At 35.9% G+C, this 18,929-nt stretch overlaps 1 protein-coding gene across 1 annotated transcript; it reads left to right on the top strand.

The window, feature by feature from the left end:
- Window positions 1–3,183: 3,183 nt before the first annotated feature.
- On the top strand, window positions 3,184–18,441 carry LOC113111587 (ectonucleoside triphosphate diphosphohydrolase 1-like). Its single transcript, XM_026276473.1, has 10 exons — window positions 3,184–3,395; window positions 13,891–14,006; window positions 14,097–14,214; window positions 14,709–14,859; window positions 15,476–15,635; window positions 15,830–16,048; window positions 16,574–16,825; window positions 16,920–17,027; window positions 17,141–17,278; window positions 17,478–18,441. The coding sequence occupies exons 1-10, from the start codon at window positions 3,380–3,382 to the stop codon at window positions 17,685–17,687; spliced, it is 1,488 nt and encodes a 495-aa protein (XP_026132258.1). The 5' UTR covers window positions 3,184–3,379; the 3' UTR covers window positions 17,688–18,441.
- Window positions 18,442–18,929: the final 488 nt, after the last annotated feature.

Genomic DNA, 18,929 nt, shown 5'->3' with positions numbered 1-18,929 from the left:
TAATCACTGGCAGTGTGAAAGTGCAAAATCTAGCGACCCGGGAACAATTGCCAGGACACATTAGCCGTGTTTTTACCGGAATCACAGTGTGAAAGGGGCTCAAGATACTTTGAAGGATCATCTGATAGGTAAGACTCAAACCACTGGAGTCCGGTTCCTGAGATTCCTTTTGCCAGTAGGGTTGACGGGAGGATCTGGGGGTTAACTGTGTCAAAAGCAGCGGACAGATCAAGCATGGAAAATGTGGGAAAGTCATCAGAGTTCATGCAGGACAAATGAGCGAGGAAAATGTTTTAAAGAGCATGTTAATTTTGTTATGGTACTACAGGTATGTCCTTTAAGCAGTGTAGTGATTAGCAGAGAAGAAAGAGAGGAGCGATGGATACACATTAAAGTCAGTAATACTTTTGGATCTGCACCACAACCTTTCAGCAGCTCTAAGCTTAGAACAATGTTCACGGAGAACCTCAGATAACCAAGGGACTGGAGGGGTGGTATGGGAGACAAGGGGCAAACAGTGTCTAAACAAGATGTAAAAGTGCAGCAGAAAGTATCAGTAGCACTATTAGCATCAAAAGATGCTAACAGTTTAGGGGAAGGAAGTGAAGATGAAACCATAGCAGATAGCCAGGAGGGTAAGAGTGAGCGTTGGTTACGCCAAAAGATGGCATGTGAAGGGCTATGTGTTGTGTCAGGAGGTTGAGGTTAAGAGTGAGGAGGAAGTGTGCAGTGGTGTTACCAGTACATGATCAGTGGAGCAGTGTCGTGTGTAAACAAGGTCCATTTGTTTGCCTGATTTGTGAGTAGCAGAAGTTGGCACTCGGTTGAGATCAAAAGAGGCAAGCAGAGTGTGAAAGTCTGCAGATGGAGGTTTATCTAGGTGGATGATGAAGTCTCCAAACGTAGCTAGAGGAGTGCCATCCTCAGGAAAGGTTGAGAGCAGCACATGTAATAGGGCTTGGGCGTCGTGACGTCATTACTTGGTGTGGCCGCCACGTTGAATGCTTCCTTTACTGCCACTCGGACTACTGCACAGTGTTTAGACATACTCCCTCTCATCCGTGTGTCTTAATTTGATGAATTAAAAATCTATTTTAACCATTTTCAACCGTTGCTGTATTGTGGGGTGTAATAGCGCAACACATAATAGCCATGGGGAAAATAAAATGAGAATGGATTAACTTTACACCGCTTTCCTGCTTGGAGGCGCAACTACGGAGACCATAACATCTGAATATTAATTTATATAGCTTGAGTTAACATTGAAAATAAGGGAAATTTCTTGAGTTACTCATCCAAAATACGGGAAATTTCAACATTCATCTTTTTGTTGCTATCCCTCTGCTGACAACAAAAATTTGTACTATAATAATGCTGCATTAACTAACGTTAAGCGATTTGTGAAGCTAGGTCTCACGTGACTTTAGTTACAGATTGGCGTGAAATCGTGCTCTCACAACAACAACGCTATCTTAAAAAGCCCAACATCACGCTAAGGTTGCTTTCAAGGAATCAAAACGATGCTTTGAAAACATCTGTTTCACTGGAAGGACAAGGAGTAGCAACAGGAAAACAACACAGAGACTTGACAGGTCTGATGGAGGGGCTAACGGGATATTTTACAGGAAAATACTAAAATGGGAAGACAGCGGGAAAACAGCTCAAATACGTGAGAACCCCGGAAAAACGGGAGGGTGGACAGCTACTAACTACACTTTTGAAACACATTGTTAAAACTCCATGTGTGAATGGTTGTTAGCACTAACGGTTACTGAACTAGCAGCTAGGTAACGTTAGAGCGCAGCTCACCGGATTACTGTATACTGTTTTGCCGCTGTTCCGTTTTGCAGCTCCTGAACCCATCCATTTGTGAACTGTACATGAGACTTGACTTGTAGCTTTGGAACTATTCTGAAGTGTAGGCGCTCACAAAACAAACACGGTAGCCGAAGATATCTGAAATGCAAACGTGCGGCAAAAAGTCTCCGTCGGTACTCCACTATTTGTTGGGAATTTCATATGGATCCAAACCGTTAATAGAGCCGATTTTGTCCACATACAGTCCCCTGGCATCCCTATTTAGCCTATCCCTATAAATCCCACAACCTTTTCGCGATTTTGACATCTTTTTTTCTTTCTACCAACTCTGCTCTTCTCGTTCAACTGGCTGTATGTTTACATTCGCGAAGCTGGCAACATGGCCGCCACGTCCCAGAATGCAACTTGGCGCCCAAGCCCTATTCATCCAAAAAGTTACCTAATGATCCTGGGGTCGATAACAAATACAAAATGCATTTTAAGAGGGTAGGTAATAGTACAGTAACTGAATGAGATTCAAAGGAGCTGTTGACACCCACAGATGGTAAATGATTACATTTCAAATCATTAGAGATAGGCAGACCAGTACCTCCACCTCTTCCAGTCAAACTGAGAGAGTGCTGCAGGGGTGGCAGTGTCCTCTGGTTTGATCCAGGTCTCTGTCAGGGCCATTAGATTGAGCTTTGAATGACTAATAATAAATGACTTTGTTTACAGCGGACTGGCAATTCCAGAGAGCAATAGGAATAGAGAGAAGTGTATTAAAAGACATGTTAGGCAAAGTATTTAATTAATTACCCTCCTGTCATTCCAAATCTGCATGACAATCTGGAATACAAAATTAGATATTTAGCAGAATGACAGCACATTTACATACTGTAACTATCTCTACTAACATGCTGTACTATCGAAGATAATCCTCAATAAGTTTCATATTTCTCACTTCCTATGTCAATGATATTATTTATTTTCACAAACACCTGTTCCTGCCCCCAGGGCAACACCTGCGTGAAAGACCCAGACACAAACAGAGAGAACAAAAAAAAAAGTAGAGAACAAAACATGACTTTTGTTGTGTGTTGATGTTTTTTATGACAACCGAGAGTGACAGAGCTAGTTGTAACCCAGAGAGAAACAAAAAATGTTGCAAAAGTGGTTAACGGTTTGTCGGAAGTCTCTCTCTCTCTCTCTCCTCTCTCTCTCTCTCTTTTACACACAAACACACACAAACACACACACACACACACACACACACACTCACACACACACACTCTTTTTCATTGTCTTTCTCTCTCTCTTCACACACAGTTGAGAACAGAGAGGTAACAGGCAGATTGTTAACATGGTTGGTGGTGGAGGAAGGGAAGGAGGGAGGGAGGGAGAAAGCTTGGCGTCTGTCCCGCCCACTCATGCCCCCTTATAAAGCCTCATAAAGAACCTCAAGAATGGAAAAGACCCTCTAAGAGAGCTGAGCCAAATACCCTAAACAGCACTTAGAGTTGGTACGAGTCAGAAAGAGGGCGAGAGAGAGAGAGAGAAAGGATTATAGGACGCTGCATTCATGGATGAACAAGGAGGTGAGTCTATGACATCCACTCACATGAACACACACTTCACCATATTGGGTTCACGGCAGGGCAGGATGTAATTTGTAAAGGAGTGCACAAAGGAAGGAAGAAGAAAAAACAATGCAGGATCACTATAAAAACACTCAAAATTATCTGATTTTGTGGAGGTTTCTTCTGCTAAATCAACCTTTCTTAATATTAAGATTAACTTTAAAGTATGGTTCTGTGGATATTGATTGTCCTTATCCATGTTTGTGTGTTAACTTTAGACAGACAGTTCAAGAACCATATGGTTTCACAATGTTTTTTAAATTACAGATCTGTTGTGCGCTGCTAAATAATGAACTAATGCAGTATTTCAAAAAACATTTGCATTGTTTAAATCAGTGACATGCTCTCTATAAAAATTCCAGATAGACATCATGCATTCTCAGTTAAGCCTACACGCTTTAAAGAATCCTTTGAAGCATGCAGTTTGTATTAACCTGATGAACTACCTGTCAAAAAGTTTAAAAGTTCGTGCATCGGATTTATTTACGACCTCGAAGAAACGCTATTGTAGATCAGGAACTGGTAGAAGTGTGCTCGATAATCCAGTATTGTTCGGTACATTCGGTTTAGACATGTAAACAGATTATACGAAACAATGTAAATAAAGGAAAATAAAAAAAATACAGGAATCCACTGTAGGCTATGTGATCATCAGAGGCATCGGGTTTCAGCATCTGGTGTTCATCTAACTGCTTTAGCAGCAGAAGCCTGTGAGAGTTTGTGCAGGACTGAGAGCGCAGAGGCATCGTCAAAAAGAGGAAGAGTGAGAGAAAGATTATTACATAACACCAGAGGATTTCTTCCTGAGATTGGACAGAACATCTGGTAGTAACAAAACATCCCCCAATGTAACCATGTCTAAAATGTATTTAAGTAAGTTGCAGCTGCATTATATCTGGATATATATGGAGTTGTGCATTCTTGCACGAGGCATAGAAATACTGCAATGTTTTCATTAAGAAAAATACTATTCTGTTTTCGCATGCAAAAATTAGAAAACTCATGTAATCCCTGTGCCATCTTCCTTTACCTGCAGTTAGTGCCTTGAGCAAATTAAACTTCCTGTAGCTGGCACAGCAAGGTCAGTGCAGACATTCTTCATTATTCCAGTAATGTGCACTTGAGGAAGTCCCACCCCAACCACACATGGAGTATTTTTTGGAAATCTGCATGAAGGGATTCCCTTTTATTTATAGGGCCACTTCAAGAATCTTAGTTAAATAAAACATGAATTTTCATTGGTAGTTCATGCAATCTTAGGTCCAATAAATCCTATATATTTATCCCTGCTTCAGTAACACTTTAGTAAAGAGACCAGTTAACTGCTTATTGGCATCCCAACTAATAACATATTGGCTGTTTATTACATATAAAGCACATATTCTGTATGACTATATTCTACATCCCAAACCTAATAACCAAAGTTGACCAACTATGTTACTAAATATTAATAAGTGGCAGATTAGGAGTTTATTGAGGCAAAAGTTGCAGTTAATGGTTTGTTAATAGCGAGAACTGGACCGTAAAGTGTGACCAATGTATACATTTTAATGTAAATGTTATGTAAATACGTTTTGATGCATAGTTTTAGGACCACAGGTTTTGTGTGTGTGTGTGTGTGTCTTTTGGGTTAATGTGCATGAGCTAGCATTAATACATCCTCAAAGAATTTTATGTATGTAGTTGTAAACTAATGTAAATTTTACCAAATATGGTCTGATATTAGTTAAGCATTTACATATTTAAATTAGACTTGAAACAGGGCATATATAGGAAAATATTGCAAAATGCAAATATGCAAAATGGCTTCTTTGTACCCTCATAATGAAGTACAATGCGTGTCATCGTAAATGGCTTGTGTGAGAACAGGGCTCTGCAATCACACCTCACTAAGGTTTTGCACTACATACTGAAGGTCTGTGAGTGGAATGTAGGCTGTGTGAGTCAGACCCCAAACCACAGTCCCAAGTGCTAATTGCCAGAATGTGGTCTACTCATGACAGCATCTGAGAGAACATTTGTCATAGATAAAATGTGCACCTTATCACTTTAAAATCTATTTAGAGGAACATTATTAAACTTTTTATAATATAGTAATATAGTAATTCCTGCTAAATGCATGCTGAACTTACCTCAGCTCAGCAATATGATTCCTGAGATAACTGCCCATATGATAGCTGTACCTTTACAAACATGAAATGTGTGAATCATTGTGAGATTTTCGACTGAGTAATACAAGAATCTTTACTGAAAGTTCAAGTTATCACCAACCACAAACAACTCATCAGAAGCTGACTATCACCAAGTTTTTGGAAGTTAAGACCAAGTCAGCTTCTGGTTATCAGTTAGTTTGCTGCCAAATAAAACAAATTCAGTCAAAGTTTCCTCTTTGAAATATAAAAATGTCCCACACATGTGTATTTCAAAAATCGGATGTGTATCTTAATAAATGAATGAATTAATGAATGTATGAAGGAATTAATGAAATTAACCGTGGCATTATATCTGTTGCTGAAGCACCAGCTTTCAAATGAATGACTCTGCGATGAGCAGTTGCAAAAAACTCCTATGAAACTTTCTTGCTTAATCAAACATTTGTCATCAGACCCATCTGACTGCCAGGAAAAAGCCCATTCCATGTGTCCCTGGAGCATCTCTATAGAACGCAGTGCTTCCACTGTTGCTTTAAATCAATCAATCAAAGTCACTGGATTAGTAGTGTGGTTAACATGCTCAAACAGATTGCAAGTGTTAACTTACACAACAGTGAAGAAGGCATGCATTTAAGTGGGTGATTGTGAAGTGGAAATGAATGAGAAAACTATGATAAAACAAAAACAAAATAATTCCGGACTATTCCTAATGCAGGAACTGCAGAGCTGTGTTTGGGCTTGGCTGGTCATGTCTGAGCAAAAGAAAGATGCCACAGTAAAGGAAATATGTTCCTGGTTGTCGAAGATTAATTATAATTCTTTCACAGTTTGTCTTTCTTTGAGCTTATTGGTTGATATATTAGTTACATTGATGAATTCACTTTTGTGTGTCACTCAAAATGTTTTGTTAGTGTTAAGAGATTAAATTGTCTGTGTTCCACACAGGAAAGTCTGTTATTTTCCATATTGATTAATTTGTGATTGACATTATATTTATATACACATATTTTGGATAGATGTATTTAAATTGAAAATCTATTTAAAAAAATGTCCAATAAGTATGGTATAATGGAAGATAATATATCTCTTTAAAGATGGCATAATGGAAGATAATACATCTCTTTAAAAATATATTTATCCAAATATTTGTTAAATGTATCTGTACTTTTAAAAAATAGATACTTTTTGCAGTTTGGACCGTCTAGTCATTAGTCATTTCACAACTCACAGCTCACTTCCTCTAACCTTTAAAATTGCACACAGCAGTTGAAATAAACATCCTTTTTCTAGTTGAACAAACATTCATTGAAGACCATCCTGAAATATATACATCACACGTGGTCACTTCAGTTCATACACTGCATTGAGAATATTACACATACAGGATGTGTAGTAATAACTCCATATAATATAGTGTCTCCTAAAACAAATAATGCATGTCAACTACGCCTTTCCTGTTAAGATGAAAACAACATTATCTTTGTTTATTTTGAAGTTCAAAGCACAGATCTAAACCACTTTCCCCAAACAATAATTCTAAAGAAGAACACTTAAGACTGAGCTTTTTTTTTATTTAATTTTTTTTTTTTACATATCTCTCTTTTCTAGAAGTTTAGTTGAAGACAGATTCAAATACATCTGCTGATAATTGTTCCTCTTCGCACATGTGTTTGCGCTGACAAGCCTAAGCTGACCACATGTTTCAAGGGTGTGACAAATGCTGTTCCCTCTGATGGAAAGTATGAGTGCAAATTCTCTAGACCACTAAACCTAATGCTTCTTGGATCATTTCTTGTCTTTATCAGTCTTTAAGACTGAATAAACTACATATTGTGTAACCTAATCCCATTTATCTAAAAAGGCTTCTTGGCTCTAACATAATAAAACGGTCTGATTGCTTTCAAATGGACTTTACACTATAGCAAAGAGGCAAGAAAGGCAGTTTATTTGATTATCTTTCTAAAAAAAAGCATCACAGATGAATGGGAAATGAACAATCAATGGGAAAGCATTTGTTACTGTAAATCTTGAATGACTGCAAGCTAAAAGCCTAAAGCACGTTCAAAATACTTGTCATGATGAAAATATTGTAAAATGTCATCAGTTTGAGTTTTGGATCAGGCATTATTCACGCCCTTCACTTTTGGCTGATGGTGCTGTTTGTGGGATTCACACCTGCCAGCTGAGAATTCGTTTCCAGATATTCTTTAACATTTATTTAAAGCTATCTGTCCAACACACTGAGGACATACCAAAGGGTCAAGCTTTGTCCAGTTAGCCCCTGCTAGTAGATGCAATAATTGACATATCTTGACCATTTCTCCAGGTAATTAGAATAACATCATGGCCACTCCTTTCCTGATAAAAACTTAATTCCATTAAATAAGTGCAAAGAACTACACAAAAAGCAATTCAAATGTCTCCATCATATTTTATAACACACACACACACACACACACACACACACACACACACACACACACAAACAGTTCACCCTTAATGCACATTATCACGTCTGTCATGTTGGCCCTCGAGGAGCCTGATTGCAGCCTCTGGCCTAATTATGCATGTTCCTCATTTTCTCCAACATCTCAGTTGTTTAAAAGATTATGGCAATTTTTTAAGTCTGATTTTATATTATTATAGCAAATGTTCTGCAAGCTCATAAGTAAAATTTAAAATCACTAAACCATCTTATACACTACCTCCAGATACTACAGAACTCCTTGAGCAATATGCATATTAACAATCATTGTCTTTGTAATATAATCGATATTTAAAGGAGGGATAGACTTTCATTCTTTCATTGTCTGAAAGGCAAGCTACCGTCAAACACAAAACATTCTGAAGACATACCTTCCTGACACCTTTGATAACACGCTTTCTCGCAAATGTAATTATCATGTTACTTAAATGTATCTTTTATAAAATTAAAATAATAATAAAAATTTTATTTTACATTTAGTTTTAAAATCTTAAAATAAAAAAATGATGGAGAATAGAATTTCTTCCGTCGTTGTTTGAAAGAAAAGCTACTGTCTATGTGGACACCCCTGATATCCTGCCTTCTCACGATTGTGTTGCAAGAAACGCTTTCAGAGTTCACTATGTAGGGTGTGAAGTGGCATGTACCATTATTTACCATGTTTCAAGAGTGTCACATTGACTTGGATTACCTCATACAAGCTTACTCAGGCACCTGGGGCATGTTAGCGCAGGTGAGGGTTATAGAGAAGACATTAAACCTGAAGTAACATGCTTAGTCATGGATTTGGACTACAGTGACTCTTCAGGCTGATAAGACTAATAAACTCTGTCAGTGAGATACTATGTTTTCAAAGGATTTAGTAGATGATGACAGTGTCTCAACTTTGGCTGATCTATGCAGAAATCTAGAGGAACACCCCAGGTAGACAGAAAATCTGTTTACTTGGCAGCACGAGTGTGCATTGACGTCTCTGTGGTGTTCCAGTCAATAAAAGATTCACAGCTGAGACATGTAGGTTGCTATGTAAACATCCTTTGAAAGAAGGTCATTTCACAAAGAAAGCTTTTTTTGAGTTTCCCTTTACTCAAGAGGAAACGCAACTTTGTTTCATAATGAAGACTGGTTAAGTAAAGCAAGAGATATGCCACTGATCCTGGAGATAGTTTTTTAGAGAGCGCTGTACAACCTTTTTAGGTTATGAGTTAGATTCTCTAAACGACTTTCCCATTTTGCTATTTTTTTCTTTTCATTTTGTCACTGGTATGAAGCATTCCTATGGATTATGGACTCAATTTGCCTTGTTTCTTTGTACAGCTGTTCTCCTTAAACACTGTCTTGATCTGTGCATTGTGCAATATGACATATAACAAATGTTTAGATTTAAATCTGCTTAGTCTGCTCAGTCTTTACATAAAAAGACCAGCGAGGACTGGATATTTTCCTGTTATATCCTATATCTTTCATCTTACATCTTATATCCTTTTCATCTCATATCCTCATAGTATATCTTATGTCTCCATTTTGATGTGGGTTAGGATATTTAGCATGATCTCTTGTTGTTTAAACACTTGGCAGTGTTCCCTTGTAAATACCATTGTATTATAGCTTTAATATACAACAGACAGAAACAGGTAAAAGACCTTCACTAGTATTCAAGAGTTTGTGGTCAGTAATTAATCTTTTTTTTTTTTCAGCAAGGTCGCATTCAGTACGTACATTGTAACAAAGGATTTTAAATAAATGCTGTTCTTTTCAACTTTCTATTGATCCCAGAATCTGAAAAAAAAATATTTGTTTCCACGAACAAACAATAAGCAGCACAACTGTTTTCAGCCTTGCATATTAGAATAATTTCTGAAGGATTGTGTGACACTGAAGATTTGAGTAATGGCTATATATTTCAGCTTTGTCATCACATGAATAAATTACATTTTAAAATATATTACAATACAAAACGTTTTTGATCAAATGAAATATAAGTGAATATAAGAGAATATAAGAGACTTAAAAAAATTGAAAAACATTTTGAATAATCTTATCTTAAAACCCTCTTATATAACAGAGTGTTTTCATTGTGTCCAGGTTAAACTGCAAATTATCCAAAAGTTATGAACTTCTGCAATTCAGGGAAGGAAACCAAGGAACCTTAAATAACATATGGATAACAAATAGACTGAGACTGATCGCCTCAAGTCATCTAAAGACTATTAAGGACCCTGATGCAGCAAGTAAAATAATTGGATGGAATAATGTCTTACAAGGACAACAGATAAAGTTGTCTGAAGAAAGTATCTTCCATATGTGTCAAAAGAATAATAGTCTGTGTTCATTCAATCACCCCCATGTTTTTCCAAACCTGCATGACCTTCTTCTACAGAACACATAAGGGAACTCATGGCTGTAGCCAGGCTTGAAAATTTTGTGTGGTTCGGGAGTGTGTGTTGGTGTTAAAGAATTGTGCTATAATAACTCAAATACATCTCATTATATACACTTTAAACTTTTAAATGAGACAGACATGAAAGTGAGTGAGTGTCCTGACATACAGCCAAGTATTGTGAGCCATACCCAGAATTCGTGCAGACATGTAAGTGTTCGTGAAAGATGTTTTCTCTGTTTTGTAGGGATGATCATTTTTAAATCATATTGCATCAAAATGTGTTAATAATTTATAGTAAAATATAGTTTTTATTAATGACCATTGTTCTGATAACGTTGTCTAGTGTTCTTATGAATGTTTATGGCATTATTTGTGAAAATGTAACTACTGAATGAATTACATAGCATAGACTTCTTCATGGCTGGTGTGTAACCTACTTGTTCTACAGATCTTTACTAGTGTTAAATGCTACAGTTTTTGACCACTTCTCTGACAGATAATATCAGGATGTTTTTGCGTTTCCTTTATCAGATGTACTATGCTTTCAGCAATAACCTGTGCATGTCGACGATGCAGTATTGCCACCAGACATCGTTATAAAAACAGCCAAAAAAAACAAACTAACAATAGGTCTAAAAATAAACAGTAATGATTTAAACATTTTTGCAAATAAGATAAGATAAATATATTGCTGACCCCAAACTGCAACTTCAAACTGTACTTACTTAGTTTTAAATTTAAAACTAAAAAGTTTTATTATTAATACTATTTATTATAGCATTAACTGATGTAAAACTAGAATGCTGGATATTTATGAAAGATCCAGAAAAATCCCTTTTCCCATCAAATGGAATGGGGAATTGGGGCTGTCAAGCAATAAAATTACATATAACTGTCATGAAGGTTTCCAAATATCTCATGCTTTTGAGAAACAGAAAATAATTTCTGTCATTTTATTTATTGCTTTGTGAGAACAGCTGCTATTTTTTCTGGAAAATAACATCTGCATGCCTTAAATTCAGTGCATGTTAAATTTAAAAGCGAGTTCATTTCTATACCTCATTTCTGATATATGTGTTTAACTCCTGCATGAACTGGACACATCTTTCATCCATTGTGTCCTCAAATGAATACTTTTTAATGAAAGAAAAAAATTTAATTCTGAGAAATAAAATGTAAATATTGCATTAAGATGCAGTTTATAGTCTTCAGACCAGAACACTTGAATGCCAAAGACAAAAGCTTCAGTACCAGAGGCTGATCAGTATGCAGCTCACACATGGTTTCCAAAGTGGTGCAGTCCCCAAACGGGTGCACAAGGGAACTCTTCTCCCGCCCGCCTGTAACGTCACTTGGAGCCTGGCTCCACTTGCACAAAGGGTGTTTCCCCAAAATAACACGAAATCACTTGTGCCAAGCAAAGCCAGAACTATGCACACATGTGTGATTGATCGTTACTTAAACAAATCCAAAGTAACTAACTCACAAGACTAGGCTGTAATTCAGCGGGCAGGAATCAATTACAGTAATAATATGTTAAATGGGACTTAACAACATTAACTGAAAAAAAAAAAAATATTTTTTTCAAGTAAGAGAAGTCAGCGCATGTCCTGATGGGTTAGTAAAAAGCTCAGTGAGGCGCGTTGATTTAAATGTTTCATTGCTGCATATACAGTTCTGCTTTACTTACATTAAACTTAATGAAATGTGGCTTGCTTGAGCTTGCAAGAACTAGAAGTAAACTCGATATAAGGGAGATGTGTAATGTGTATGTCTTCTTTACATGTCTTAAACACTCAATAATTTCCATATGCTACAAAATAAGGTAGAAAACTAACAATACGTAGAAATATAAATTAGTGAATCACACATAATGCTTGACAAGAGCTGAAATACTAACTGAAAACATTATTTTATTTCTTGTGGTAATCAGATTTACTTGTTCAAATGGATTATGGTAACCCATTATACCCTTATTTTTTTATTTAAAAAAAATATATATTTCAAAAGAGTAGCCTAAATATGCTGGAGAAATTTGTAGAAAGTTTGTGTTAATGTTATATAACATACAGATTTATATTTGACCAGTTCTGTAATTTAATATCAATTGCATGATCAAAAAGTAAATTATTATTATCATTATTGTAATGTGTGAACTTCAGGAGTGTGGTGGTCCTGTTTGATGATGATTTTTTTGATTGGTCGAACTAAAGGTGTTACATCTCACCCATCACTGCACTGGTGTACAATGTTGAGTATGAATTAGATTAACGAACCATCAATTCACGAGTTCACCCTTACATCTAATCTGAAGGCGAATAGTAGGCGAATAGTAGGCATATTTTGGCGCGCTGTCCTGGGGGAGGGGTCAGGGCCCGGAGCATAGCCCGAACCCAAATAACTCCCCCTATCCCTAATTTGGGATAAATAGATTAGAAGTGAGGAGTTGGGGTGGAGGAGGGATGCCGAAAAACTGTTGTGGGACAGGAGGTAGGAAGACTGGATATATATATGCTTGTGTGCTAGTTAAGATGATTAGCTAAACGAGATGCACCTGTGCCAAATTGGATGATTATCTGATCGTGCTCCTCCCGAACTTTCTTAATAAAACCACATAATGAGAGCATCTCAATTGTTCCATAAACACGCATTCATAAAACACATAATAAAGCATTTTAAAATAATTTTATACTAAAAATGATTTAATCAGTGACCCTGAACACAAAATTCACATTATTTCACAGGAAGAATGTTCCCTTTAACCACAAGTATTCTTATAAATTCTAATTATACTTATAAAATTAAGCCGAAATTGTCCAATCCATAAATCCATCCATTCTCCAGGCAGCATTTCCAACAGGGACGTGGGAATGCCAGAGCCTATCCCAGCATCTGTGACCACAGAAAACAAAAACTGGATATTTTCCTAAACTCTGAGATATTCGCTAAAGTGAAAATTCTCATGATCTGTAAAAAATTCTACATCAGACCTGAACACACGAAAGGCCTCGGGCTTTATTGTGGACACCATGGGGAGACAGCTGTAATGCCCAGCAGAATACACCGTGCCATCATGCTTTCAAACTCTGTTTGTTTTTCCGTTAAACTGACATTAGGTGTTAGTGTCTACTAAATATTTTTTAAACCACAAAAAGCCTCACCACAAGGCAAACAATAGCTAGAATTTGCTTCACAATTATTATTTAGTCTAGTTTAGAGATAACAAACACATGGATTCAGTTTACAGTTTGCATTGAATCCAAACACTCTGTACTGTTGTTAATAATTTAAAATGCTATATTGTTATGGAATATGGAAAGTACATACAGTATATGCTTACACTAGAAACAAAAAGTGAAACAGAAACAGAAGCTTTTAAAAAAGTGCAAGTTTTCAACCTGCTTTCTTTATTTTCTCTTTTTAAAACAAAAGGTAAGAACTCGTGGAACAGGCCAGTGGCCATCTTTCTGGCTGTTATCGCTGCGGTGATCATCATCATGGTGGCCATTTCTGTCGTCCAGAACAAGCCTTTACACCAGAAATACAAAGTATGACTAACATTTTAAGTGAACCAGTTATTGTTATACACTAGATTTGTACAGATTTCACTGATGCAATGGTCCTTGTGCACTTGACAGTATGGAATAGTTCTGGATGCAGGTTCCTCCCACACTTCTGTGTTCATCTATGAATGGCCAGCCGAGAAGGAGAACAACACTGGCATGGTACGACAGAAACACACCTGTAACGTGAAAGGTACGTAATCCCTAATTTGCAGAGAGAAATACTTAGTTACATGTTTTGGATAGTGTTTTTCCTTGTCCTTTTTTCAGTATGCTAAAGGAATTGTCCACTCAAAATATATAATTATAATCTTTTCTCACTCCTCCATGTATTTAAAATCGAACTTTCCTTCTCTATGGAAGCAAAGCTGCTGTTTTCCATATAGTGACCGCAACTGTCAAGCATGATTTCCATTAAATAAAGAGCTACTGTATGGCTTCAGGGGACTTTAAATGTAGATAATGAAATGTAAGTCATATGGACTACTATTATGATACCTCAGCTCAGACATTCAGATAAAACATAAGAAAGAAAGTAAATCATGACATACATGTAACTTTTGGGTGAACCCTCTATCCCAAAGTTATGTAAACATACCACATTATTTCCAACAGCATTTACATACTGAAAAAAAGCCTTTAGGCAATAATCTTGAAAAACTTTTTCTGTTTTTTTCTGCTCTGTAGGCAAAGGCATTTCCAGTTACTCTGCTAATCCACAGGGGGCTGGTGCATCCCTGTATGAGTGCATGGAGGAAGCCAAGCAGAAAATACCAGCACACAGACACCCCGAAACCCCTGTGTACCTGGGAGCCACAGCAGGCATGAGACTGCTCAGGTAATCAGTTCTCAATATTCTCATTTCACAAGAATCAAATAGTGAGTATAGTGTGGCCGAGAATAATTTAGAATATAACTCACCTGTCAAAAGTGTGGAATAAGATTTATCAAAATGGTTTTGAAAGAGGTCTCTTATGCTCACATATTGCGAAATATATCAATTTTAAAATAACTATTTTAAAATATTTTAAAACATAATTTATTCCTGTGATGGCAAACTGATTTTTCAGCTTTCCTTCTAATATGCTCATTTGATTCTCATTATTTTAATCAATTATTACTGGTGCTCAACTGTTAATTATAGTTCGTATTATCAGTGTTAAACATATTGTCAGCATGAATAATGATAAGAAACTTTTCTTGTGCACCAAAGTGTTACTCTCAACTAAGCTAGTGTAACATCACAGGAATAAATAACATTTTAAAAACATTCTATGGTAGAAAGAAAATTTATTTGAAACTGTAATATAATTTCACAGTGTTTTAAATTAAATAAAAAACATTTAAATCCAACTGTTAAAAAATTGTTTTAAACTGTTTAAGTGGTAAGGCTGTTTAATGTAACAATCTAATTGTTGAGTGGTAAAAGCTAATCATATTTTATTTTCTTTAAGGATGGAGGATGAAAAAGCTTCAGATAAGGTACTGGCCTCAGTAGCACAATCACTGAAGAGCTACCCCTTCTCCTATCGGGGAGCTCGTATCATCTCAGGCCAAGAAGAGGGAGCTTTCGGATGGATTACAGTCAATTACCTGAGCGAAAACTTGAGAAAGGTATGGTGCTTTTTAACCAGATTTAGCAATGTTTCAAATTTTTAATTTTGATTTATAATTTTTTACCTAAAGTCCTTTTTTAAAGAATTGCAGTGCTGAATATATACAGTGTATAATTTATATCTAGTATAAGAATGATTATTGAAAGAGTTTCAGTGTGAAAAGGCCAATTGTCAGATGTGTTTATCATGCAGCCCACAGGGACGCTTGGAGCTCTGGACCTCGGTGGAGCGTCTACTCAGATAACCTTCGTACCTCAACAGAATATTGAATCAAAAGACAATTCTATTGACTTCAGGCTGTACGGAAACGATTATCACCTGTACACCCACAGCTTTCTCTGTTACGGGAAGGACCAAGCTCTCAAGATTTCTATGAGCAAGATATTAGAATCAGCAAATGAAGCTTCAAAGGTATACTTGTCATTGCAGTTGACGCTGTACAGACCAGGGCTCTATGGAAATTTATACTTATTCTTTACAATAAAGTGGTGCATTGAAGCAATATTGCACTGACAAAAAACTGTGCCGTTTCCACTACTAGTAAATATCACAAATAATTACAAAGAATAAGCAAGTAACACTAAATTAAATGTGTAAATTTAAAGTAGAAAGACTGTAATACTATAATTCTTTGTAAATCCTATTCCTATAATCAGTTTCTTTTTATTTACAACGTTTTGCCTTGTGTGTATAGTAGAATATTAATGCATTTACTACACACACTTTATGAGGCATACTTTGCAAAGCAAATAAAATATTATTATGGCTGTCATTGTTCAATTCGACAAGACATTCTTTGTTAGGAACAAGCTTCTTGTAGCTTTGATTAAATTTAACTATTGTATTTTTATTTAATGCATGTCTAAAGATATAGACCACACTTGACACTTATGCAATTGTATCTTATATTTTTAAATGTTTTTTTTCCTCCCTAAGACAGACCCCATTGAGTTAAGAGATCCTTGCTTTCACCCTGGATATAACGACAGCAAGACAGTTTCAAGTTTCTTCAATTCACCCTGTGTGAAAGAAGCGAAACCGGCAAATGAAAACTTCGTCCATGTGGGGCTTGGGAATTGGTCTCAGTGCCAACAATCAATCAGAAAGATTTTTAATACAGGCAATTGTCTTTACACAAGATGCTCTTTTAATGGTGTTTTCCAGCCTTCTGTCTATGGAGATTTTGGGGTAAGAAACGATGTACACAGTTTATTTGAAACATTTTAAATGGCTGGTTGTAAGTCATAACTAGTGCTAATAAGTATGCCATTTGACTCTCTAGGCCTTTTCAGCTTTCTTCTTTGTGATGGACTTTTTAAATCTGACAAGTGGTACTTTAACCACTACAAAGAAGAAGCTAGAGGCGTACTGTTCTACACCATGGGACCAGGTCAAATGCTTTATTAACTCTCTCTGAAGGATATTCAGAATGGTTGCATCTTTGTTGGAATATGATGTCTAAATTATAATTATTATTATTTTTTTTTTTTTTTGCTTTTGTAGATTGTTAAAAATCATCCCCAAGTATATAAGAAGTACCTTTCAGAATACTGCTTCTCAGCAACCTACATTCTCACCCTTCTGGAAGACGGATACAATTTCACCTCCGACAACTGGAAAGACATCAGGTTCATTAAGAAGGTAAGTATGATGTTATTAAAAAATGTTACATTATTCCTCATTAAAAGTATTCAGACAGGTAAGATGTTAGATTTTATGTAGGTTAAAAATAGAGTGATAAAACAATATATATATTGTTCAAAATGAAGTATTGAGAAACTTTTATTTTGGGGCCAGTGAATATGGAAACTGATTGAGATTATTGTGTCAACTGCTGCAGATAGGAGACAGTGATGCAGGCTGGACATTAGGTTACATGCTTAACCTGACCAACATGATCCCCGCTGAAGCTCCAGACACGCCGCTGATGCCTTATGAGGGATATGTCACATTTATTATCCTCTTCTTACTTCTGATACTTTTTCTTCTTGTTCTGGTCTATTTCTATTTCCATCGGTCCACTAGAACAGCTCAGAAAGACATAATTTAAATATGGATATTATTCTTTGGTCTCTGTATATTGAATGTTTGTGTCTGCAGAACAAAATGTCAGTAAATCCAAAAAAGTTTTACATTTCAAATAATTTGGAAATCATACCTCATGTGAAGGATAAACAGGTTTTTGGAGAGAGATGGGTTACAGGTTCCACTGCAGCTGAAGGGACTTCAGACTCTTTTCCAATTCTTCTGTGTTTTTGTGACCACTCAAAGTCTTCTTTAAAAGTCATGAGTACAGGTTTTAGCTTTTGGGAGGCTGGGTTAAAGCTTCCTTAAAAGAAAAAGTGCACTGAGACTCAATATATCATGTGCTTTTAAGTCTTTAATGAACCTTGCCATTTTATGTATAGAAAAGCACATCTTCTTGATGCCAGTATCTTTATTTTTAATTTTTTACTTATTATAAAGAATGTCTGTGAGAGTCAAAATATACTTCTTTTTTTTTACATTATGGACATATGAAAATCACTGGATATCACTGTATAAAAAGAGCTTTCAGCAATTCAGCATAGCACATTTCTTAATAAATTGCTAAATGAAAGTCTGTCATTGCATGCTTTTTTCTTGCTTTGTATTGCAATAATTTTTTAGTAACAAGAGAGTTAAGTGAAATAATCATTTTTCCTAAAAAAACATTCTGTACATGAAATCCCTATGGCTCTGAATTGATGTGTACAATTATGTGAAATTGTTTTTATATATTTAAACAAAACCTGTAGCAAATTTCTATTAAAATTAGAAATGGCTGATTGTGTATGTTTTATTTATAAATGCATGGCTATTTGAAAGAAGAATGCTCACCAATTTATTTGATTAAAAATACACTAAAAAGAGTAATCATATGGAATAGTATTATCATTTTAAAATGTTTTTGAAATGTAATTTATTTTTCTGATAGCACAACTGAATTCTCAGCAGCCATTATGTCTCATGATCCTTCAGAAATCATAAAATATGCTGATTTATTGCAAGTAACATTTCAACATTTCAAAAATGCAAACTGTTGTGCTGCATAACATTTTTGTGCATACTTTCAGCGTTCTTTGATTAGAAAGTTCAGAATAACAGAATTTATTTTATAATTTATGTAATGTGTCCCTGGTGATTAATAGCTTTTATTTTTAAAATGGTAATTTTTTTTAATGTGAGTGTTTGTATCTATCCATCCATCCATCCATTTTTTTTAATGTGAGTGTTTGTATCTATCCATCCATCCATCCATCTATCTATCCAT

Source organism: Carassius auratus, chromosome 12, assembly GCF_003368295.1.
Source record: "Carassius auratus strain Wakin chromosome 12, ASM336829v1, whole genome shotgun sequence".
In the NCBI taxonomy this organism is placed as follows: Eukaryota; Metazoa; Chordata; class Actinopteri; order Cypriniformes; family Cyprinidae; genus Carassius; species Carassius auratus.
Note: the sequence above shows the minus strand (reverse complement) of the source record. Positions and strands in the feature narration are given on the sequence as shown.

Coding starts and splice junctions, on each gene's coding strand:
- LOC113111587 (XM_026276473.1), top strand. Junction 14,007..14,096: donor CTTTACACCAGAAATACAAA/GTATGACTAACA, acceptor TGCACTTGACAG/TATGGAATAGTTCTGGATGC. Junction 17,279..17,477: donor ACATCAGGTTCATTAAGAAG/GTAAGTATGATG, acceptor CAACTGCTGCAG/ATAGGAGACAGTGATGCAGG.